Source organism: Callionymus lyra, chromosome 10 (assembly GCF_982586985.1).
Source record: "Callionymus lyra chromosome 10, fCalLyr1.hap1.1, whole genome shotgun sequence".
Taxonomy (NCBI): Eukaryota; Metazoa; Chordata; class Actinopteri; order Syngnathiformes; family Callionymidae; genus Callionymus; species Callionymus lyra.
The window spans coordinates 28,103,638-28,128,026 of NC_141827.1; the positions used below are offsets into that span (position 1 = coordinate 28,103,638).

General features: G+C 40.1%; 1 protein-coding gene across 2 annotated transcripts in view; it reads left to right on the forward strand.

The window, feature by feature from the left end:
- LOC148071317 (calmodulin-binding transcription activator 1-like) overlaps positions 1-24,068 on the forward strand; it is a 69,432-nt gene extending 45,364 nt beyond the window's left edge. Inside the window, exons 6-22 of one of the 2 annotated variants that reach the window (XM_087801590.1) lie at positions 1,362-1,433; positions 3,436-3,589; positions 5,813-7,626; positions 8,984-9,110; positions 9,758-9,892; positions 13,452-13,597; positions 14,375-14,559; positions 14,624-14,702; positions 14,761-15,025; positions 15,828-16,318; positions 16,385-16,521; positions 16,589-16,835; positions 17,449-17,517; positions 18,277-18,422; positions 18,508-18,579; positions 18,708-18,738; positions 20,157-24,068. In XM_087801590.1, the coding sequence (XP_087657716.1) occupies positions 1,362-1,433; positions 3,436-3,589; positions 5,813-7,626; positions 8,984-9,110; positions 9,758-9,892; positions 13,452-13,597; positions 14,375-14,559; positions 14,624-14,702; positions 14,761-15,025; positions 15,828-16,318; positions 16,385-16,521; positions 16,589-16,835; positions 17,449-17,517; positions 18,277-18,422; positions 18,508-18,579; positions 18,708-18,738; positions 20,157-20,189 (4,203 nt within the window). In that variant the 3' untranslated portion in view covers positions 20,190-24,068. The remainder of the gene's footprint in view (positions 1-1,361; positions 1,434-3,435; positions 3,590-5,812; positions 7,627-8,983; positions 9,111-9,757; positions 9,893-13,451; positions 13,598-14,374; positions 14,560-14,623; positions 14,703-14,760; positions 15,026-15,827; positions 16,319-16,384; positions 16,522-16,588; positions 16,836-17,448; positions 17,518-18,276; positions 18,423-18,507; positions 18,580-18,707; positions 18,739-20,156) is intronic. The other variant, XM_087801589.1, reaches the window with a different exon arrangement.
- Positions 24,069-24,389: the final 321 nt, after the last annotated feature.

Genomic DNA, 24,389 nt, shown 5'->3' on the forward strand with positions numbered 1-24,389 from the left:
TTAATTCTATATTTTTTCATTGGAATAATTTTAAATTCAATATTAAATTCATATTGTTGGTATTACTACAGTATTAATGCCAATAGCAAGATTTTTATATTGGATTGAAAAGGTCACAAATTTAAAAATGTATACATTTGGACCATTTAAAAAATATATACATTATTGGAATTTGAAGATTGAACTAAAAACAATTCATTTTAAAACTATTCAATTTTCTTTTTTATTCAATTGTTTAAAGAAGAAAATTAAACCTGGCCCTGCTACAGTCTGGTGTCCATTCCAGGGTGTCCCCTAAACTATAGTGAGTTCAATTATTTAAAATATATAATTCAATGCCTAACCCTTGTAGTGTCTCTGGGTCAAGATGACCCGGAGGCCCGAGAGAAAAATGTGTTACCTTGACCCGGGGATAACACAAGGGTTAAAAAAACAACATTTCAATTTAAAAAATCCAGAGTATAAATATTTAAAACGTAAGATTCAACCTTTCAATATTCTATCGCTGCTTCCGTATATCCGTGACATCACCGGTGAAACACACACCTGGTGAAAGGTAATAATCCAGATCAAGTATTCTCATCTGCTCCTTGTGTACAACTTCACACACATTGATATTCACACGTGATTGTGGATGCACAAACACACACCTGCACAAAGGGCAAGTGAGTCTGTCTGTAGTTGCTGGGTAAGTGTTTATGTCACCGCTTCCCCGGGACCCCTCGAGCAGGCCAGAAGACGGCGTGTCGGGGAACAGAGAGAGGAGCAGGGGGAGAAGGAGGGCCAGGCAGGAGAGGAAAAACATAACCCTGGATGGAGAGCCTCCTCATATGGAATGGAAATATATGGAAATGCACTGTGCCTTTGGCAAAACACACTTTAGATAGAGGGTGGGCTACTTCTGAGTACGGGCAAAAACGGCGAGGAATCACAAGCGCGGATCCGCCTGCAAACAGAGTTTAAATATTGATTTTTAACTGCCAACATGCTGAGCATTAATGTTTGTGTCTTCACTCGTGTGTGTGTGTGTGTGTGTGTGTGATTCTCAGCAGGCATGACCTTGATAAAGTTGTGTTCTGTCATCCTTCCATCCTCCAAGTCAAAACCTCTTGATTCATTTCACGCTCCTGACAGGATCTTCTGAATATACAAATAAAGCAAATGTCCGACATTAACGTGATTTTTTACGGTTGCAGGTGTAGAGTGTTGTTGTGTTGTTGTATAGTCGACCCAAGTATGTGTAACCTACGCTCCTTTTCTCTCCCTCTGTCTTCCCTTTTAATCCCTTTACACTTTTTATCTTGACTCCTCCATTTTCTTTTCTCATCACCCCCCGCCCCCCTGAAATGTCCTCTCTCTAGTGTCTGTATGGCTGCTACGTCCACTCCTCCATCATCCCCACCTTCCACCGTAGATGCTATTGGCTGCTCCAGGTAAGCCCGCCCCCTTCCCCACATGACCTCTCTCTCCACGGTAGCATCTTTGGGAAAAAAAGTTATTTTCATTAACTTGTTTATAAAACATTTTATATTTCATGATTTGATAAAAACATAAACAAAAACTATAGACAACTATAAATTGTAAAACTTCTTCTTGAACCAGTGTGTTACTACGTCCAAAGTGAGTCATTTTTATCATTAAAAAAAGGACTTGATAAACTTTATCAATGAAGTATTTCCTGGTTCATAACATGCATATAACGGAAGACAGAACAAATGTGCAGCATGAATATATACTAAAAAAAAGAGAAAGTTATTGAGATATATATATTAAAATGAAACCCTCTCTTAATTCTCTTCGTTGTGGTGTTTTTATTTATTTTTTTGTTTTTGTATAAAAGATTTGATGTGTCATCTTTATTTTCTCATCAAATGGATTTTTGTGGCTCTGAGTGAGTTTTAATTTGACAGGGGACGCTCCTTAATGGCTCTTTAGACAAAGGATGTTTTGCTTTCATATTGCAGCTCATTTTTTCTTCTGGCTCAACTCTTGACTGCCACAGTATATGAACAGTATCTATCCGAAGTTGAATTTCTTGAGCCACATTATGGAGGAGCTAAGACCAAAAATATGATGGAAAACTGGGAAAAAAACAACAAAGAAAATAATGACATTTTGTAAAAAAAAAATATACGGATGGAAAATAAATGTATAAATATGATCTTATTATTTACTTAAATCAACTTAAGATATTTTAACATAAAGTAAAAAAAAAAGAAAAATAATCCCTAATTAAATAACTTGAGGAATATCTATTTTGAATTAATACAACAATTAATACGAAATAATATTGTTGGCTGTCAAAAAATTGCTTCATGTTTTACTTTGACGTCGTTGGGGCCACATAGATACAGTCAGGTGACCACATGTGGCCCCCAGGCCCCGCTTTGCTCATAGCCTGAATCTTAAAAAACTCACATGTTTCACTGAAGTATTGATCCCTGGAATACACTCAAAGCAAACACATGATTTCATGATGCTGGAATGTTGGCCTCACCTTACTGCCCATGTGAATGACACCAGAGGGCAGCGATTCGCATGGTCAGGTCAGCACAAGCGCACACGTGCACACCAGGACACGCACATCCCTGACCGACTGTTTGATATGCAGGGTGTTTGTCGCCAGGACCTAATCATCCCCGGATGACACTGACACGGTCAATCTTAACATGCCTCCGTGCGTATTTTGCACTCTATGGACTCCATCTCTCTTCATTTCTGAGGCAATATTGAGATCCTGGCAAAGTTCACTTCAAATGTGGACATGCATACAAATGTATTCACTTCCTTTAACTTTCTCGCATAATTTGTCACATGAAATTTACAAGGACGTTCCAGGCAACGGGCCGTAAATTGAATACGTCCCAACGCCCCGATATATATTTTCCCCTCGGCCTGGGCTGACTCGCCGGGCTGTGAAAGGATGAGGGGAACTTCTTGCTTGCTTTATCTGTGATGTAGCATTTTCCGCTCCGTGCGAGAGTGTGAAAACACATCGATGAGTGCGATCGTAAATGAGTGGAGCTGTTTCATGTGCGTGTTGCTCCGGCGGCCCACTGTGCCGGCTTCTTTACGAGAGAAAAGTGTTCCACCTCAGCGGGTCCTCCTCCTCACCTGAGTCTGTCTACTGAATCTTTCATCAAGAGCAGCCCTCCTCCCATGAACACACACATGCACACACACACACACACACACAGGCACTTTCCAATGCTGGGTTAGAGAGAGTGATGAGTGGGCCTGAGTTGTTAAATCTTTAATGGGCAGGTGAGAGAATCTTGTCTGACACACTATGTACGACCTCCTCCTTGACCTCCACAAACTCTCCCGCTATCTATCTACCCCCATCTTTCCCTCTTACTGTGAATATGATTCTTTTGCCTCCTTCTCTCAAAATCAACGTCACGCTAACATCATGTCTTTATTTTTGTGCGGTAGAATCCGGACATCGTGCTGGTGCACTATCTGAACGTCCCGGCGGTGGACGACAGCGGGAAGCCATGTGGTCCGGTCCTCTGCTCCATCAACACAGACAGGAAGGAGTGGGCCAAGTGGAGCAAAGAAGAGCTGATTGGACAACTCAAGCCCATGTGTGAGTTGCTTTTTTCTTTCCCGTCACATCAACAATCGCCTTCGCTCCTACTCTTACGCTCTCATGTTGCAGACCTCGCATCTTTCTGAACATAGAAATAGTGAGTCCAACACCAGAGTATATTAGTATATTGAATGTTTGTATGAAACATTTCAGACGTTGAAACCTCTTTTGAATCAATTTGGATATATAATTTGGACTAACTAATTATTTTTTATTATTTTTTATTCTAATTCAAATAATTCAAAAATATATTTTCTAAAATTCACATTGACAGCCTTTTCAATTCCATATAAAAATGTTGGTATAATAGCGCCAACAGAAAATATCAGAAGTGTTCTGTGCTAGTGCTTCTAGGTTGTTGGCTAAAAAGTTTTGCTCATTTTGTAATTGTCTGGTGGAACTATTATACCAACATGTTTTATATTGAATTTAAAAGGCTTCTAATTAAGAAATATTTAGTTTAAAATAATGTTTTTTTTAAATTATCAGAATTAGTTTTTCAAACTCTATGTGTCACGTTCATTTTGAGGATATTTTAATTTATTAATTTAATTTAATTTAATTCAACCTTTCAGTATACAAATGATTAATTTCAATATATGGTACAACCCAAATTCAACCTTTAAATACGGGAATTATTGAACTTTGTTATTTGAAAATAATAACAACATAATTTCAATAAAGAAAAGTCAGTTCCAACATTTCAAAGTTTAATTCATCCATTCAATATCGTGATGGCACTGTAATACCTTTATATTTCTATGAAGGAAAACTTGCAATAAAATGTTCTCAGTCGTCACAATAATGCTACTACTGTCAATATTTTCTTCAACCGACTCCTACATACGATACAATCACTTGCAATACTTCACTGGAAGCTCGTTCACATGTTGTCTGAGATCTGCTTCCACCTAGAGGTGAGTGTGTGAAAGATCAGGGGGATAAAAGAGTGACCAGAGGCAGGCACCTGAAATATCCCACATCTATTATTCATGAAGTAAAGCATTAGTGAGAGTAGATAACTCAGTGTACAGAGGCAAAGTTACCCATCCACGTGCTAATCTTAGTCTATCTTAGTTCAGATGTCCACATTTCAGAGGCTTGTTGACTGAAATAGTAGCTTCACTTCTCCTCGATCGATCTTATTCCCTCTCGCAGTTACACCTGCTTCGAAGCGACTCCCAAAACTTTATCAACACTGGACCCATCTGTGGTTTTAGATTTTCACTATTTATGTTTGTTATGGTCACATTCTATATTCCGAACGCTGGGGGGCGCCCTCTCACACTTCAGCGTGACCTCTAAACAGATCGCTTCTGTTGAGGATCCCTGAATGACCTTGATGAAAAGAACAAAAGAACAAACGGTTTCAAATGAACTCCTCTCGTCGTTAACATAACCCTTAATAATAACGATTACTTGTGTGTTTGTCTTATGGGAGAAAACTCGAGAGCCCAAAGAAACTCTATCCAAGCACAGGGAGAACGACAAACTCACCGTCAGGCAATAGTATGGAAGTATATCAGTGCCATCAGAAATATTTAAATATTTATTTTACCACTTCAATTATTGAAACTTATTTTTATAAATTTATAATATAAATTAATCCAATAGTTTCTTCTTTGATTCGTTTTTATTTAACTATTAAACTAAACAATTTAAGCATTGAAAGGTTTTTTCAATCTTTTTTTTTTTTAATCATATATTATTATTAAAAATAATAATATTTATAAACATATAGTTTGGTATTCTAATTCCAAGGTTTTCAAAAGTACCTTTTCTACATTCTGTTTTTTAATTTGTATTTATTTATTTTTAAATAGAGCCTTTCAAATTCAATATAAAAATGTCGGTATAATGGTGCATCCAGAAAATACCAAAAGAGTACCGAGATTAACCTTTTATTTTTGAATAATTGGAATTAAATATCAAACCATATGTGCTCGATTAATGTTTTAAAAATACAAATTCAAACCTTAAATATAGAAATATATTGACTTTAAAATGCTTGAAAATAAATAATTAAATTAACCTGGACCAGTCAACATTGTAATGGTACTGATATACTTCAATACTATAGTGCTAAACACAGCACCACCATAAAGCCATATTTTCCAAGAATTGACAAATCCCAGCTGTAAAATATAAGGAGTTTTAGGAGCTTGTCGCAGAAATACATTTTGTTTTAAAATCATTTGCACGTTTCTTTTGAACTCACAGGTGCTGGAAGCAGCTTACACCAAAAATGCTCCAGTGTCAAGCAGCGCATCATCTCATCCAAGCAAGAATCAGGAGTGGCAGCAGGTGGCGGAGCTACAGTCGGCACTTGTACCACGGCAGGCCAGAAAACAGAAGATCCAGATGGCACCGAAGTTCAGAACAGCGACGTATCCGAGGGCCAGACAGAGCCCAGTCCCGGGGGCCGCAGGAGCAGGGCGGGCGGAGGAGATAGGAGGAACGGCCGTATAACCAAACCTTCCCTCCTCCCTCAGAGCAGCATGGAAGTTTCCTCGTCCACCTCCAACAACCAGGTGGAGGTCCCTGACACCACCCAGAGCTCCCCTTTGTCTATCACCAGCGACATGGCGGACAGCCCCGCGCTCGCCATCGGAACCGGCCTGTCGCAGAGCACGGCCGTGTTCATGTCCGAGGTCACCACGTTGACCGGGGACTCAGTCTATTCCGCCGGCCACACTCACCTGCTGGCGTCCACCCACGAGAGCTCCGCCGCCGGAATAATGCTCGCCGTGTCCCCCGAAAACCAGAGGTTTGCGGCGTTCGCAGGAGGGGTGGGCTTAGGGGAGGCAGGCGAGCTGGTCCTTTCCAGCTCTCTGGACACAGGCGGAGGTGTGAGCCTGCCCGAGACCACCATGAACTTTGACCCCGACTGCTTCTTGAACAACCCCAAGCAGGGCCAGACGTACGGAGGAGGCGGCGGCAAGACCGAGGGCTGCAACGGGGACAACGTGGGCCTGCACTGTTCTTCAAACGGGTTCGTCTACAACCCCTCCCTCATTAACAACATCAAGACAGAACCGGCGCCGCTGGAGCAGCCTTTAGCCACTCAGAGTAGCTACGTGGGAGAGGGGACGGGGCTCAGCCCCAGTACCACCCTGGAACAAATGGACTTCAGCGCAGTGATGTCCTCCGCCTGCTTGACCCAGTCCGCTCACCACCCATCCCAGAACCTTTTCCTCCAGGCCTCGCCGCCCGCCAGCCAGTCGTCCCAACTCCAGAGCAACGGTACAGAGGCGACGTCAGAATCCAGTGAGAGCCAGGCTTTCATAGGCCTGCCCATCGTACCATCGGGCTCCCCGACAACCAATGGAGACCCAAGTTCACATCTTAACCAACCTGGCCACGATGGGAGGGACGGAGCGGGGACGACGGGTGGATCTTTTTCTTTGACCGCACAGGACACTAGCATCGACCAGTCTGGCGGCCGAGCACGTAGGGAGGCCGGCAGCTTGGATAAGACCCCTGAGAACGGAGGAGATCTGATGTTGAAATCCGGAGAGTCTCATACGGAGCAGTACCTTCAACCTGCCGATGGCGCCGAAGATCGGGGTAGCAGGGGATCGGGAGGCGAACGAGAGAATGAAATCCTGTGTAATGGTGTTAGTATCTTGTGTGCAAACAACCCAGTGGTGGCCAGCCCTCATACAATGGCTACTGGGACAAGTATTGAGGGGGGTCTCTACAACACCACTCTCCCTCAACAAGGCGGAGGCGCGTTGGCGGCAGCGGCGGGGGCCGGGGCCGGCATCAGCCTGGAGGGTTTCGAAGCCTCTTTCGGGAGCCAGTTCTCCGATCTCATCAACGACTTCATCTCGGTGGAAGGGTCCGGAGGTGGGGTCGGGGCCACAGTGGGTGGGGTTTTGATGCCCCAAGAAGGGACCGTGGGAGAAGATCAAGGCAGTGTATCAGGCCACCTACAAGGCACGGAGGTGGACCAGGGACATCTGGGACTGCTCCAGGAGAACGGGAGGCTGTTTGGTGTGACAGACTACTCCCCAGAGTGGTCTTACCCAGAGGTTAGTACACCCACCAACAACTATTCATCACTTATTCATCATCGTTCCCTGCAGTGAAATCAGGCTGCGGCTAATGATTGAGAGGCGTTTGAAACAGCATTAAAAGCTGCGATGAAACTCGCGCCAGGAGCACCAGACTATAGATCTTTGATCACCTAGAAGTCTGAATATCTCAGACTCAGCAGATCTGGATTTATTTGATAACGTTTCAAAATTGTTCCCCTTGGCTTCTGTAATTCATCACACACCCATGATCTTGAAGAACTAGAATGAAAGACATCGAGAACATCAGTGCCATCGGAATATGGAATGATTGAATCAAGCAATTGTATTAGTTTGATCAATAATTTGTATGTTGTTTATTTTTTATTAAGTTAAAAAACGTGCTTAATTATATAAAAAATATTATCTTACATATGAATCAACATACATCGTTTTATAGTTTCAGTAAATCCCATAATTAAAAAACATGTTTTCTAAAAAAATGTATTAGTATTCTTCTGAATTCAATGTAAAAATGATGATACAATAGTGCAAACTAGAGAATACCACATTAATTGAAGTTAATAAAGGTTATACATGTGGCTCAGTGCTTGATTGGATTGGTCTGGTAAGATTACTACTATTATACCAACTTCTTTAGACTGAAACAGGCTACCTATAAAAATAGGATATATTATGTTGTAATAAATATATACTATATATAGGCTTTATCCCTTACCGGGGTCGCTGGGGGACTGGAGCCTATGATCCCAGTATCATAGGCGTGAGGCAGGGCACACCCTGGACAGGACGGCAGTCTATCGCAGGGCACACAAAGACAGACAACCATTCACACACATACATACCTACGGACAATTTCCCAAAGTTCTCAAGTTCTCTCTGTATGTTTTTGGACTGTGGGGAGAAACCGGAGTACCCAGAGTAAACCCATGCAACACGGGGAGAACATAGTAACTCCTTATTGAATTCAATTTTCAGTTAAAGCAAACTAAACATTTTCATATAGAAATCTTTCAATTTAATTATTTAAAATAAAATGCTGTACAAACGACATATCAAATGTTAAATTGAAAATGTCAATATTCTGATAACCATTAACATCTATCACTTTAAAAATTATTTAACAAACATTTTCCACAATAGTGAGGTGAATATAAACGTCAAACAGAGAAACTCGATTAAGAAACTCATGTCACGATGCACATGTACAGCTACGCAGACTTATACAATGACAACAAGACAAATGATGCGTTTTTAAAAGTGGTTCTTACTTTGAAAGTCGTCCTCCACATGCCTGTCGACGCCGCCTGGAGATTCCTAACCATGGCGTTGACAGCTGCTTCTTTCACGGCAGGGTGGCGTAAAGGTGCTCATCACTGGTCCGTGGCTGGAGTCCAGCAGCGAGTACAGCTGTCTCTTCGACCACATCAGCGTCCCCGCTGCTCTCATCCAGCCGGGCGTGCTGCGGTGCTACTGCCCAGGTGATGCCCGACACACCGACTCATGTCAAACGTTATGTTTCCTTCCAAACATTCACCTCGTCAAATGGTGACTAAAGTTGGATTTTTTATCCGTCAAACTGTAGATCTGAAACTGTCGCTCAAATCAAATGTAGTTTTTTAGTTTATCTTGCTAAAGCGTAATATTTTTGATAATTAGAATCATTTTTTAATGACAAAATATTGACCAGAAAATAATGATGTTACACAACATTTCATTGTGAAGGTAATCATTATTTAAATAATGAATAAGAGGTTTTTGATCATTTGCCGTTTTTATTTTTATCATTCTATTATTATTAATATAAAGAAAGAGCTAATGGATTTATTTCTCATCTTGAGATACATTCCGGTAAAAAAAATAAAATCATTATTATTATTATTGTATTACCCTAATTCAGTATATAATGAATTGCTATTTCACGATTCATGAGGAAGCAAGTGAAACTTTTTTTTATTTATTTACTTCCATCTTGATTTTCGCACATCCCGATTAAATACATTTAGATACTGTTGAAAAAGGATTTATACACTCAGTGATTGTACATTTTCTTACATTGACTCGAACATTCAATATTCACTTATGGGAGCATCAAATAATTGTGTTTTCTTATGTTGTGCGTTTGCAGCGCACGACACAGGTCTGGTCATGCTGCAGGTGGCTATGGGCGGTGAAGTCATCTCTTCTTCTGTGGTGTTTGAATACAAAGCCCGTGACCTGCCTGCCCTCCCGTCTTCTCAGCACGACTGGCTGTCATTGGACGGTGAGCACATCTCCAGCTTCTTCTTTTCACCAGTAATAACAGACACGCCGCTCACGTGGCTCGTCCTCAGCACTATTTTGACAAAATGTCATCATTTATTTGGGAAATTCTGATGTGGAAAGGTTGGTTTCCTTGTTTTTTTCCCACAATTCCATGTGGCATTCAATGAATACATATAAAAGTATTTTTATTGAGACCTGCTTTCTGACTTATCTAACGTTTTCTCATGGAAATTGTGTTCTTATGACGTTCTGAAGGTACTTTTAAAACTGTTCAGAAGCTTTATATTGTACCCTGGGTGCATTTATTGTATATAAATACATAAATATAAATTGTATTTAAATATAAAGTGAACTCACAGACGGGCAGTGAAGTGTGTGGATGTGCTGGTCACTGGTGCTGAACTGTCCGTCTCTGATCAAGCTCTTGAACTTGTTCTAAGCCTGTGATGAGCTCATACCTGCACATGATGTGCAGACTCTCAGTTGAATAACTTTCCTTGTTCTGAAGACAGTTGTTCTGCCCTACACGCTCACATCTACAACGCCTAGCAAACCATGGGAAAGAAGGCTTTGTTATCCTAAACACGTTGATTTTTTTTTATTGTTATTTATTAGACATCCATGTACTGTTTTGTGTAGTTTAGATGTCATAGTTTTGTCAGAGGGAGAGAGAAAAGTACGAGGCTCGCCAATATTTTGGAGGTTCCCTGCCACTCTCAAGGGCACCTTAGCTCAGTAGATAATAAGGCATCGCTCCAGCTATCTGTCCGCAATCTGTTTCTCTCCCCTTCCACTCCACCACAACTGTGTGTGTCTGTGTGTGTGTGTGTGTCTGTGGGACCATTAGCAGTGTGGTTCTGTAATTAAGCTCCTTATGGAAGAGCAACTGCTTCATGTACCAAGTTACTGATGTGCCTTGTCAAAAGTTGTAATAACCCCCAAATCTTTCATTAAAACATTTGTCAATATATACAGCTCAGCATGAGGGGTTTACGTTTGCTATGGACCTCTTAGAAAAACATAGCACAGCATAGAAGTATAGTGCATGGTTCCAGCCTTCAAATAAAAGCAGTACGAATAGATCATATCAGGGTTTTTTCACTCATTTTTACTAGTTTACAGGTTTACTTTTGTATTAACCTTAACTGAAATGCACTTCTTAACATGTCAAGATTAACAGGTTAATCTAATTTAACAGGCTAATCTTACAGGCTAATGCTGTCTTCTTTCTTTTTTTCAAACAAAATAATTCCAGAAGGTGATAATCTATAGAACAAAAAATAATATAACGGACCAGTACCAGTCCCTTGGTATATCTGCGGACCTCTGGTATAACTTAGCATAGGATAGCATAACATTTAATATTGCATAATAAAAGTATAAATACAATAAACTATATTATAGTGTAGCATAGCCAAAATGTACCCTTTTAAACAGAATGTAAACATCATTAATAAATAATAATATTTAGTTATTGTTATTTACTTCATTTGACTAATATGTCAGTGTGTACCACTTTTGCCTACTGCAAACTATTTATTTAAGGGCATTTTCTATTGTCTTTACTGATACATTATCAGTTCATCGCTTTCAAAAATACACTTGTAGCTGCAGCAGATTATAGTGCATCGTTGTGTGAAACAAAGTTGAAAAGAATAAACGTTTTTCTTTTATCCTCTTGCGATAATAAATCAAACCTCTTTTCAGTCGCATTGAGACATTTCGATTCGTTTTTAATGATCCCTTAATCCCTGTGAGTGTGCGCGCACGCGGTCGCGTGCACGTCTGTGATTCTGTTGCGTTGCGCAGTGCGGCAGCACTACAGCAGCGTGTGAGCGGGAGTGAAGGGCGAAGTGGCGCGCCTGGTGGGCGCTCCAGCAGTGGTCCCGTTGACTGCTGTGACTGACATGTGTCAGCCCCAGTGAAACACACACACACCAACACACACACACACACACACACACACACACACCCCGTTCACTCTTGTCGTCACATTACATTTTATTTCTTTGATGACGTGCGAGTCCCGGCAGCTCCTGGACTGGCGGGTGGATTTGAAGGTTCTCTCTGCTCTCCCTCCCTCCCTCCCTCTCTCTCACGCGCGCACAGTGTGTGGTCGCGTGCATGCAAGTGTGAGGTGCAAATCCTTGTAAAGTAACGAGGTTGAGCTGAAGCGGAGACAAAGAGAGCAGCTGAGATTCAGCCTGTTTGGGTTCGTAGCTCCTTTGATTTTTCACTACAAATAGCGCGTGCACGCTGCGTGTTGGGCTCGGTTCTGTTGTGTCTCTGTTTTTGTTTTTGAGTTTTTGAGGGGGGATTTTAATGGGGGTGTGCGTGTGATGTGCAGCGGTCTCTGGTTGCCTAGGAAATGTTGTGAGAACTCGTGTTTACTTGATCGCACAAGTGTCTGCTGGGATTCTAATGTGAGCAGCAACAACAAGTGAGGATGTGTCAGAACACAGTTACACCTGGATGACTGGCTTCATAGTGTCTGTTACCTGGAGATTGAATTTGAACTTATAATCATTTTTAATGAATAAAAAAATGTTTTAGTTTCACAGTCAAGGGTTGCTTATTATTTTAAAAGCCCCAAATTTTTAATGAACACTCTTTTGGTTCACTATTATCCCTTTAAAAAACAGGAAAAAAAGAAGGAAATCAAGGCAGATTTATTTATTTATTGGACACTAAAAAGTTGAGTTTCCAGCAGTTTCACCCTTTAATTAAATCACCTTTTGAAAATGTAAGTAGTTTGTATTAAAGTTTCTTCCATAGTTGTATTTTTTTCATTCATAGTATTTATTTTTCAATCTTTATTTTTTTTTTTTTTAGAATTTGGAAAATGTCAATTAAAACAATTATTTTAACAAACAAAACAACACATTTTAAACTATTTTAATATTTATATTGACTGGTTCTTATGATGCATCTTGACCCGACATACTTCAAGAACTTCAAACTGTTTTTTTTTTTTTTATTGATACTGAGATACAAGTTCTGAGATTCAAAGATTTGTGATTGATGAGCAAATCAATCTTCATGTCAAGTTTACATACTCACAGTTTTGACTGCTAAAATTGCTAACAGAAGAAAATGTTTCCTAAACTTTACTCATTGGAATCACATGTTTTAAGTTGAATTATTAAGTTTTTAAAAACATTCTTTAGTCAGTTGAGAGCTACAGCCTTTCAACCAATCAGAGCGCTCGAAAAGTTTAGTTCTGTACGTTCAAAGTTTCAGCTGAAAACATGGTGCACATTATTCATAGACACACAATAGTCATTTAACTGGACATCTTTCATTTGGATTTATGTGAAGACATTTATTCGACTTTGTTATATATACAAAAATACAATACAAAAAACCTGATTCTATAATCTTACAGTATATTTTCATTTTCCAGCTATAAAATGAGTATAAAGCGACATCATGTGTGTACATCATAAACACAGCAGTACTGATGTATTAAAAAACGACTTGTTTATATTCTGCCTTTTATTGTATCTGAGCCCGAAAAACATGCCTGTTCACAGCTTATGTTCTCGTTTCTTTTTTAGATACACAGTTCAGGATGTCTATCTTGGAGCGCCTGGAGCAGATGGAGCAGAGGATGGCAGAGATAACCAATCAGAATCCAGGCTCAGAAACCATAGCAACCAAGGCTGGAGGGGCGGAAGGAGGCGGAGTTACTGATCAGTCTCAAGTAAGACACAAAGAAGTGGTTTAGTTTGAGATTCCTCTTTTTTGGGGGCAAATAATTGAAGAACACAAACACAAAAATGCTACATTCTGATTTGATAAGCTATTTAAAAATGTTGCAATATGATGAAGAAAATATTAAATGGTCAGAATAAAAACAAACGCTATTGGGACGATGGTGCCGTCTTATTACACTTTACAAATCACACCGGTGGATGTTACGTTGGAGAAAAAAGACATTTCTTTTAAAAAATTAAGCACATTTCAGACTCTTATAATTGATAGAATAGAAAATATATAAATTATTTATTTAAATAATGGCTGCATTTGGGGACCACTGGTCTAGTGCAGGGCTGGGCAATAAAAACTCCTTAGGGACCACACTCTGATTATCCTGAGGGGCCTTCAAACCAAAAGAGAAACGCATAGAGCTAAAAGGGAAAAAGGGACAAAAATTGACTCAAATTTGACAATAAAATATTTTCAAAACACTTATTTAAAAAGGCTGATAAATTTACTATTTTATAAATATGATTTCAATATTTCTTAAATTATTTTAAGGGGAAAGAATAATTCGTTTAAAGGACCAAGAAAAAAAAATGTATTAAACAAAGAGTCAAAGTTTTGAAATAATTCTACAAGTTCTACCATGACTGTTGTCAGGGCCACATAAATATGTTATTAATCAATATTATTGGCATCTCTTCAGGTGAACTGTGAAGTGAAAGACGTGACCATCCTTATAACATATACACTTGTTTATATTCGTTCTCGTCCCCAGCTACCTGCAGACCAGGGCTCGTTCGAGGGCCGAGTGGTGGTCGTGTGTGAGAAGATGATGTCTCAACCGTGCTGGGCCTCCACAAACCAGCTTGTACACAGTAAGAACTCCAGAGGGATGACACTGCTGCACCTGGCTGCGGCTCAGGGCTACGCCGGGCTGATCCAGACGCTCATCCGTTGGCGGTGAGTAACCGAACAGAACCAAGCAAGTGGATACTTTGATTGAGCGTGGCTGCTCCCTCCACAGCACTAAACATTTGGACAGTATTGACCTGGAGCTGGAGGTGGATCCTCTCAATGTAGACCACTTCTCCTGCACCCCACTGGTGAGTGAATCACTGCTGTCTCTTTAAGGCTTTCCGTTAATGACCCGTCTCTCTCCAGATGTGGGCGTGTGCACTTGGTCACACCGAGGCAGCATTGGTGCTTTACCAGTGGGACCCCAGAGCTCTGGCTATCCCGGATTCTCTGGGCCGTCTCCCTCTGAACATCGCTCGTTCTCGGGGCCACACTCGCCTGGCGGAGCTCTTGGAACAACTGCAGCAGGCCCCACAAGCTCCTGGCCAACCCATCGACTCCTGGACGGACAGATGGAGAGGAGAGTCGCAGCTCACCAGGACGATCAACAGCAGCTCCACCTCCACCTCGGGTGAGAAGATTTCACTTCATTTCTCAGATCTTTTTACTGTAAATATTTTGTATCAAGCTGCAGTCCGGAGTGACAATGCTTCTTGTAATAATTAACACTGTTTCAAACGGGGGATTATTTTTCAAAGCACTATGGGGCACCATTTCTCATAAGGTTTTTGAGAGGGATGGTACCTCATATGCACTGTTGAGCTTTGCAAGTTAAAGTAAATGTTGTTAAATAAACAGGTTCCCACATTTATACGTCAAAGCCTTGAAAAAATTCCACCACTCAGTTTTCAACTCTCCTGATACATTTCAAAAGATCCAGATGTGCTTTCATGCACCATTTGAGAAACTCAAGTCACTATAACTTATTTTTCGAACTGATCTTTCTCTTATCTAAATCAATATTTTGTCTTTTATATTATTCTTTATATCAACAATGATATCTTGAAGGGAACTTGCTGTTTTTTCTGTTTCCTGGTGTGTAGGAAGCGTATCTTCTCATTGTTTATCTTTATTTGATTTTTGTTGTTGTTTATTTATTTATGTTTAAATGTATGGTGGTACTCATCATACTAAGGCTATTCTCGTATGTCCTCAAGCATTTGTTGTGTATGTCAAACATGCATTTATTTACATCTTTTATTTTATCTAAAACTTTATTTAAAAGTCCTGCTACTTTTCAGATTTTCATTTTGAGAACGTAACCCTGTAATAAACGAGGGTCCACTATTGTTTGACCCATTACTAGTGGTTATACAGTGACCTTGTAACTCCTTTAAAAAACAAGTTTGTTTATCCATATTCATCTTTTCCAGAATTGAGAAGAAGCCGAACAGAGAGTCAGCCGGACAACCCAAACACAAGCTGGAGCCAAGCAGGAAACAGAACCTCGCCCGGAGACCAGGGTGGTCCTCCTCCCGCCAAGAGGCTCAAACCCAGCCAAGACACCCAGCATCAGCTCTATAACTCGGCCCCGAACACTTTTGCCGCCCCGCCCAAGCCCACCCTCAGCCCGAGCCGCCAGCATTCTCACTCCCAACCTCAGCCCTCCAACACCAGCTCGCCACCTGTGAGTCCTCACCGCCCACAGCTCGCCAGCAACCCCTTCTCCCACCTGCAGGCCCGGGTAGGGAGGTTGGGGGGGAGCACCAGATGGAGTCTGCGACACACACTGGGTCAGAGGAGCCTAGCAAGAAGAGTCTTGGGGAAAGAGCGTCTGGCCAATCACATGCGGCAGAGAGTGTTTTCGGACAGAGGGGAGGTCACGGAGCTTCTGGCATATCACGACAATGCAGATGATTTGCAGGTGAGTTGGTGAATAGATCTCAACTCATGTACGTCTTCATATTTCACCTCTTGAACCCACGTGTAGATGGACATCACCATGCTGGCAGACCACATAATGGATGTCGCGTCCGGGCGTCTCAAACAGGGGGAAGTGGAAACGGATTCCGAGGGAATCAGCAACGATGCCAAATTACTGTCCAGTTATCTGGGCGAGGTGGAAAAGTGAGTCCAACGCTTTTCAGCTTCAACGCATATGACGGAACGTCATCTTTTCTTCTTCTTTTTCTAGATTTCTCAACTTCAAGCCGCCGTCTCCGTCCAGACCAGGCTGTCTCTCAGGATCGCAAGATCAACAACAGAGTCCCCCGGCCAAGGAGAGCCTCTCCTCCCACTCGGATTGGGGCTCCTTTCTTTGTACGGCCATGAAGGAGGAGCGCTCGAAAACCAACTCCTCCTTCATGGCCATGACTGAAGCAGAACAGGCAGAGCTTTGTGAAACCATCAGAGATGCTCTGCACTCCCTCAGAAAACACAAGGTAAGTGATCATTAAATCCATGTCAGAACTAGAAAAAGTATATTGAAAAATATTAAAAAGGTGGAATTTAATTTTTTTAAATTTTGAAACTTTAAATTTTCTAATTTAATTTTTTTAAGCATTTGTGTGTGTGTTTTTCTTCTCTTTAATAATTAAATTCAATAGATTCTATATTAAGGGATTTTATTAAATAATTGAATTGAGAAAAATCGAATATTTCCAAATTCATATTTACACATACATTGAAATTCTAATAACTGGAAAAACATTCAATGTGAAAATATTCTTAGCCTTTTAAAGTGAATATAGATGTTGGCACTACTATACCAACATTTTGACAGTGAATTTAAAAGGCTATGGATTCATAAATATTTAATTTAGAAACTTTATTTTTTAAATACTAGAGTAAGAATATCAAACTGTATGTGTAAATTCAATAATTTGCATATACATATTGAATTTAATTGTATTATTCAAAAATAAGGTTAAATACCCGCAAAAAGTTTCAACATTTGAAATGTTAAATTCAATCAATAATCATAAATTAATAATTAATATTCGGATGTACTTCTATAAATGACAGCTGTTTAAACGGGTCTTTTTCTGTCTATAGGGTCCCATTCAGGAACTACGCAAAGAGATTGCAGCAGTGGTCCAGCGCTGCTATAAGAGATACAAGCAGGTAACATTCCACATTAAAGAGAAACTTACCTGTCAAAATGTTTTTATATAAAAGTCCCTCGAGGGCTATATTGTCAATGTTTCTTTCATACAATCAACAGTTATGATCTTACATCTTCATCTACAAGGCTATATAGAAATATACTCGATTTCATGAAGCAAATATGATTCAACTCAACCATGTGAAATACAAAAGAAAAATGTTTTAATTATAAATAAAGCCTTTTATATTTCACACAAGCTTTTTATGAAAAGTTGAAAACACCACAAAGTGTGGAAGCTAATGTTTTTTGACTGAATGTGGATCATTAGACACGTGTCAAACTCATGTAAAGCTAATGTTGAAGAAATGTATTTGGTGATTGTTTGGTGAAGAACCAACGCAGAGATATTTTACATATATGGATCCTTTAATAATAAAAACACAACATCACTATATCACAGATTTCTTTTAAACAAGAAACTAAAATGAAAAACATTCACTTCTATTTATGATTTATTGGAACGACTATTAATGAGCCACAACTAAAGACAATTTTTAAATTGCCTACATTTTCTTCCTGAAATCTACCTTGAAATTCTACTAGTTGCTACGTGTTTCAGATCCTACTGAAATGTTACAACACAAAACGATAGTTCAATCCAGATTAAAACTAGGATTAGATTACATGATCCAATCCGATTTTCCCAACCCTTTCCCTTTCGAACCGTTTTCAAGATCTGATCTCATTGTGTGTCTGACACTTTGACTTCCTCCTAGTATGCACTTTATAAGAGGATGACCCTGGCAGCCATCCTTATCCAGAGTCGTTTCCGGAGTTTCCACGAGAAGAGGAAGTTCCAACAGAGTCGTCGAGCCGCGGTCCTCATCCAGCAATACTACCGCTCCTACAGACACTCCCTCAGGTACACAAACACACAAACACACAAACACACAAACACACACACACGCACACACACTGTGCAGTCTTACATTTGTCGTCACCCACAGCAACCTCCTCACGAAGAAACAGAACCAGGCTGCACGCAAAATCCTGCGCTTTCTGCTCCGATGCCGCCACAGGTGAGCGTCACGTTGTGTCGTGTCAGACACGAGTGTGTGTTCACGTACACACACGTGTGTGTACAGCGCACTGCCACTCCACGCTCACTACATTGGTGCTAATAGTTCATGTTGTCTTGCTGTTGAAGCCCCTTGATGGACCATAGGCCTCTGAAGAGGGTGAGTCTCCTCTCTCTCTCGCTCTCTCTCTCTCTTTATCTCTCTCTCTCTCTCTCTCTCTCTCTCTCTTTCTCTTTCTCTTTCTCTTTCTCTCTCCTTTCTGATTGCTGATTGCTGATGGCTGCTTGCATGTCAGCAGAGGGAGCGGGAGAAGATGCCCTGGATTCGCCGCTTTCCCTCTCCCTTCTACTCTTGCATTTTTTCTCTCTCCATTCCATCTTCTAAGGACTGCTCAGTGATGTTAGAGTCTTTGCATGACTGACCGCTTGGTAGCTGATAGACTCAGGCTATATCTTTTGTTGATTTCTTTTGGGGGGGGGGCGCATGTTCTGACTGATGTGGACTTGCAGTCTCTTGCCTGGCCTGCAAGTCTGATCTCCATGTCTTGATGAAGCCTAACAAGGTGTTGTGTGTGCGCCTATGTTGACTTTGAGATGTATTCATGAGATCACACGGCCCTCTGAACATAATTGGGTTTTACTTAAAACACTTTAGAACAAGACAAAAACACTCGGTTAATTCCAGATCTCATGAGGGTTGAATTGACTGTGTGTAACTAACAGGTGTCACTTCCTGTTAGTGCGACAGTGAGACAAACATTTTAGGATCTAAGTCAACGAGCTGAGGTTGAAAAGATTCTCATTTTCTTTAAGGTCCGGAAAACATAAACAGGCAGAAAAAATCGTTCAAAACATGTTCAGGAGTTTTCCAAGCATATTTTTAAACATCTAAACATGGCTTGTATGTTTGAAAATGAAGGTGAAAACTTGACACACAAGTATGGAAGTTTATCAATGCCATAAGAATATTGAATAGTTGAATTTTACATTGAAATGTTGTGGTTGTTTTTCCAAGCATTTCATATGTTTCACAAAAAATGTATTCAATAATTTATACATTAAAAGGTTGATGTTGAATAGCAGCATTTTTATATTGCATTTAATAGGCTACACATATAAAAAAAAATTGAATTAAATATATATATATATATATTGGAGTCATTGGAATAAGACTATCAAACTCTATGTGTAAAAATAACATCATTAATTTTGAAAATATATATTAAAAAAAAAATAAGCAATGTTTCAATATACAAATTATTCAATTCAATTTTTCCCGAATGAACAATGAATTGCTTAAAAAATAACCACGCACATTGTTCAATTCATCCATTCAATATTCTAATGGAATGACATACTTCCACACTGATGTGTCGTGCATAAGCACATTATGAAAAGACACTGATGAAACAATGTTTGAGTAAAATCGCTTTTATTTCCCAAACGAAAATTATCAAAAGTTTCGACAAAGTTTGCATGTTTTTAATCATTTAAAACCTAAACTTACTCTGTTTTTTCATCCAAGTCGATATGAAAGTCTTTTTATGTAATACATTTGTTTTTATGTTTTGTTTCTAGGGTCAGAGAGCAGAGAAAGGCCAGGGGTCTTGAGAATCCACCACCAGGCCCCGCGCACAGTTCCCTCAGCCTGTGAGAAATAATTCCACCCTCCTCCCCCTTTTCTCCCTCCCTCCCCAAACTCTGTCCAAACCTCGATCCTCTCCCTCTCCTTCCTCGTCTCACCAACTCTTTCCACGTCAAGAAAAAAAAAAAAACTCCCCCAGACTGAGGACAGGAAAGGTGTCCATCATGGCAGCTCAGACAGACTGCTGGGCGGAGCTCAGGGATCTGGCTCCGTCCACAGCACTGATCCTCCCTCCGCAGTTTTCGCTGGGAGGCCATCACATTAACCTCATGGCATTCTTTGCACTCTTCATGGGTATGTTCCTCTGCAAGTCAACGATCAGGACGAGAGGACGTGGAGAAGCACCTGATGGCGACGCTGTTGTTTACCAGCAGCGTCTGGACGACGACGGTCTCTGCGATTGGACTCGTAAACTCTTGAACTGTGACAAAAACCAGGTGTGTTTTGTACCCAAACAGCAATTCATGGAATAATAAGAAAAACATAAACCAAAAACTCACTTCTGTGTTGCATTTGCATGCAAAGTTTTTTCGCTTTTTCCTCCTCTCCATCACTCTCTCAATAGTGGCGAATCATTTTGCAACACGACGTCACAGAAGCACTCAACTAACTCACAGATATACTCATCAGTTACCCGGTCAGAGGGGAGGAAGTGCACTTGAATGTAAGAGGGGCATTGTTCGCTAAAGGGGTCGGGGTCTGAATAACAATGTCTTAATTTGTTTCATGGACTTTGTATGGAGTCGTTCTCAGAGGCGGCACTTTGCCGGCCTGACGTTGTGTGTGTCCGTGTTCGTTCAATTCAATGCATGTGTTTGAGCTACAGAGCTCCTGCATGCTTGCCAAAACTGCTTTAGTGTTTTTTATTTTCATTTTCTACTTCTGTGTGTAGTTGTGTCTCACTTACGTCCTCATGAACTTCTCCTCGCCCTGTGTAATGTGAACCGTGTACGGACAAAAAACGACTTCTGTTGTCACATGATTTTCTTTCAGGGTCTTCTCATTTTCTTGAATTGGCTCCAGAGTGGTTATGATAAGAGATTGGTTTCCCCTCCTTGTGTGGTTTAAAAAAAAAATGTTCAATGGTTAAATGTCTAGTTTGTTCTTTGGTGAACCTCTAAATCCAACTGTGGTTTTGAGGAGAGAGTCACATACCATTGCCTTGACTACTTCTTGAATCTAAGAGGTCTCTATGCTCGCTCTGTACAGGACATGGGTCCTTTACCTGCCCCGCTACAGGGCATTGGTCCCCATATTAGCCCATATGGGCGATTCTAATCCATATTTTGGACTCTTGCATATTCCTGTATATAAACTGACGAGGTAGGGGGATACAAGGACCCTAAAACTTTTTCATAAGAGGACTGTATTTAAGATTATAAATTATTTTACTCCCATAATGAGAAGCTAACATAGAGACCTGGGTACACAGGAACGGCTGTATTGCTTGTAAATAATGTAGATATTACAAACGGAGTAATGTGCATGAGATTTAAGTCAGCAGCAAAAAGAAGATGTTAGAGGCTATGGACTACGAGAGGACTTCAACTGCTTCACTTTAAGAGTATCCAGTGTTACCGAAAAGACATTTTGTTAAAGCATGCGACTGAAAACTCTAATGTTAGAACTTATACGTGGGAAAAACAAAGTTAGCTGAACTTTCAGAGAAAAACATTTACACTTTGTGCTTTTTATTTTATTTATTTTCTCTTGGCTAGCAAAAATTAAATCCTTTTTGCCAGTAGTGCCAATTATTATGAATGCTATTTTTGCCTAACGATATCTTATTTTGGGGGAAACCGTGAACCCGAAACATATCAGATACACTCTCAGACAATAAACAGTAGATGAGATTTAGTACTAGCAGCACTGTAGAACTTCAACGTTTGTTAACAACGGTGGTACTGATGCAAGTATGACATTATCAGTGATGAAAAGATGATCGTTTTCAATGTGAATGCAATGACTGATGACCCCCCCCCCCCCCCAAAAAAAAGGGGTGGAATGGGCGCTTCATTCTTTACAATGTGCTTCAGCAACATGCTAACTTTGGTTGAGCTCATTTCCACAACTGCAGCAGATCAAGTCGAAGCTTTCCATCTTCTTACAGAATGTCTCCTTCCTGGTTTTCTACATATCTTTGGTTTTATCCTCATCGTCACTGCCATTATACGACATGTACTTCTGAAGCGTGGAAAGCTCTGTGTAGAAAGTGCCTGCTCAATAACAGAAAAGTGCAAGCTAATATCAGGAAATGTCTGTTGTCTGTTCCTCAAGTGGTCACCGGTTACTCGTTTTTTTTTTTTCCTTTTCTCTAAAATGTGTTGAGAATTAAAATGTTGAACACTATGATTTGTCGATGATGTGAATGAATACTTATGGCCTGATCGATATTGTTTCTTTTTTTTTTCTTTTTTTTTTGGATGAACTGGAAATCACAGGTTCATTTATTTTTCGCTCCACTTCTGTGTGCATTGTGCAGTATTAGAAGAAAAACAAACAGAATCCAGCTTGTGTGTGGCACAGAGAATGTTCATCCCATTAAGGCTGTTAGAGTTTTTTTTCTTTTTCCTAATGTTCTTGTAGCATTTACAAACGGAACGCAGATCTTAAGACCTGTCATTCACGCTATTTTCCTCCGTCTCTCACTGACTCCACACACGCTTTACTCGGATGTACACAGTCGGACAAACCCCTTGAGGCCAAACTCTCTCTCTCTGTGCTTATGTCTTTGGGAACAATTAAATCTCTCCCTTAGATTTTACTCAGGGTTAAAGAACAGAGAGATTGTTTGAGGAGTTGAAGTTGAGAGAGTGCCACTGTGTACATGTCTATGTGAAGTGCACATCCATGTTTCCAATCCATGTACTACTCCCCCAACACTACCGTAGAGCGTCACTCGGACTAATAGTCTTATTTCGAAATGATCTATTTATCATACCGCCCCTGGCTATAGTCACTTTCTCTACAAGCAGAAGTGTCTTAATTTCACAACGTTTTGCTTGAATAGGAATTAAATGAACAAAGTAGATTCTTCTATATTAGATATAGTGAGAAGCGCACAATATTAATACTATAAATCATTGCGACAGCTATTTAGCACCTTCATTTTCTGACATGGTCAACAGATTTAGATTGTGTTTTAAAGTCGGACAGCACTGCGAGAGAATAATCTCGTCATTCCCATCATCTCTTGTCAGCACTTAACCTACACACATTGATCTGCTAAATGTCCAAACACAGAGAAACACACACCAAGCATGCTCTTGGCACGACATGCTTTACACACAGACCACATATAAAAAATATTTCATCAGTATACTCATGTTTTTGGAGAGGATAGTAACTGTAAAAAGAGAAAAAGGTAGAGTAGAAAAGGTAAAAAGAAAGAAATATTGCCATAGTAGACATGCCCAGAAATGGCCTCCGTTTCTCCCGAAATTGTGGTGTTTTGAGAGGACGTGGCCAAACACCACATTGCATGCTAGAATGGTAGAACCTTTTAGATAACCTAGACCTCTCCTTCCTCCTCCTCACCCTGTCTCCCCCCTTTCTCTCATCCCCTTGACGTACTAACCCCCACCTTGCCTGCTGTTGTGTTCTCCATGCCTATGTCAGTCTCTCATTCCTCCTCTTTCGTAGCCTAGTTTGGACTCTTTTCTTTTTACAGATTTTGCATGCACAAACATCACAAAATTGTTGGTGTTTTTAAAAAGAATATTTTGTTGCCGAGGCCATGCAAAGTGTTTTGAATATTGCCCTTATATGTGGAAAATGTCTTCTGAATGCTTTACATAATTTCTGCTGTAAAATGAAATCAGAATAAAAAGAAAATTTGCACTTTATTCTGTTCTTGTCTGCTTTTTTATTTTATTCGACCTGCTGATGTATACACAAATACTTACCAACGTGTGTGAGAGAAGGATACTATAAGTGAGCTGGAAATTAAAGGAAATTGCTTTTTTTTGTGGGGAAATGAAACCATCCTAGATGAAACACAACCTTAATTATGGGCTTTAAGATTCTTATGCATTAAAGATCATCAAAATAGTAACAAACTATTTTTATTTTTTTAATAGTTAGGATATCTAAAGACGGAGAATTTTAGAGAATTTTAACAACGTTCGTCATCTTTTAAAAAACACCTTTATGTTTTCAAATAAATA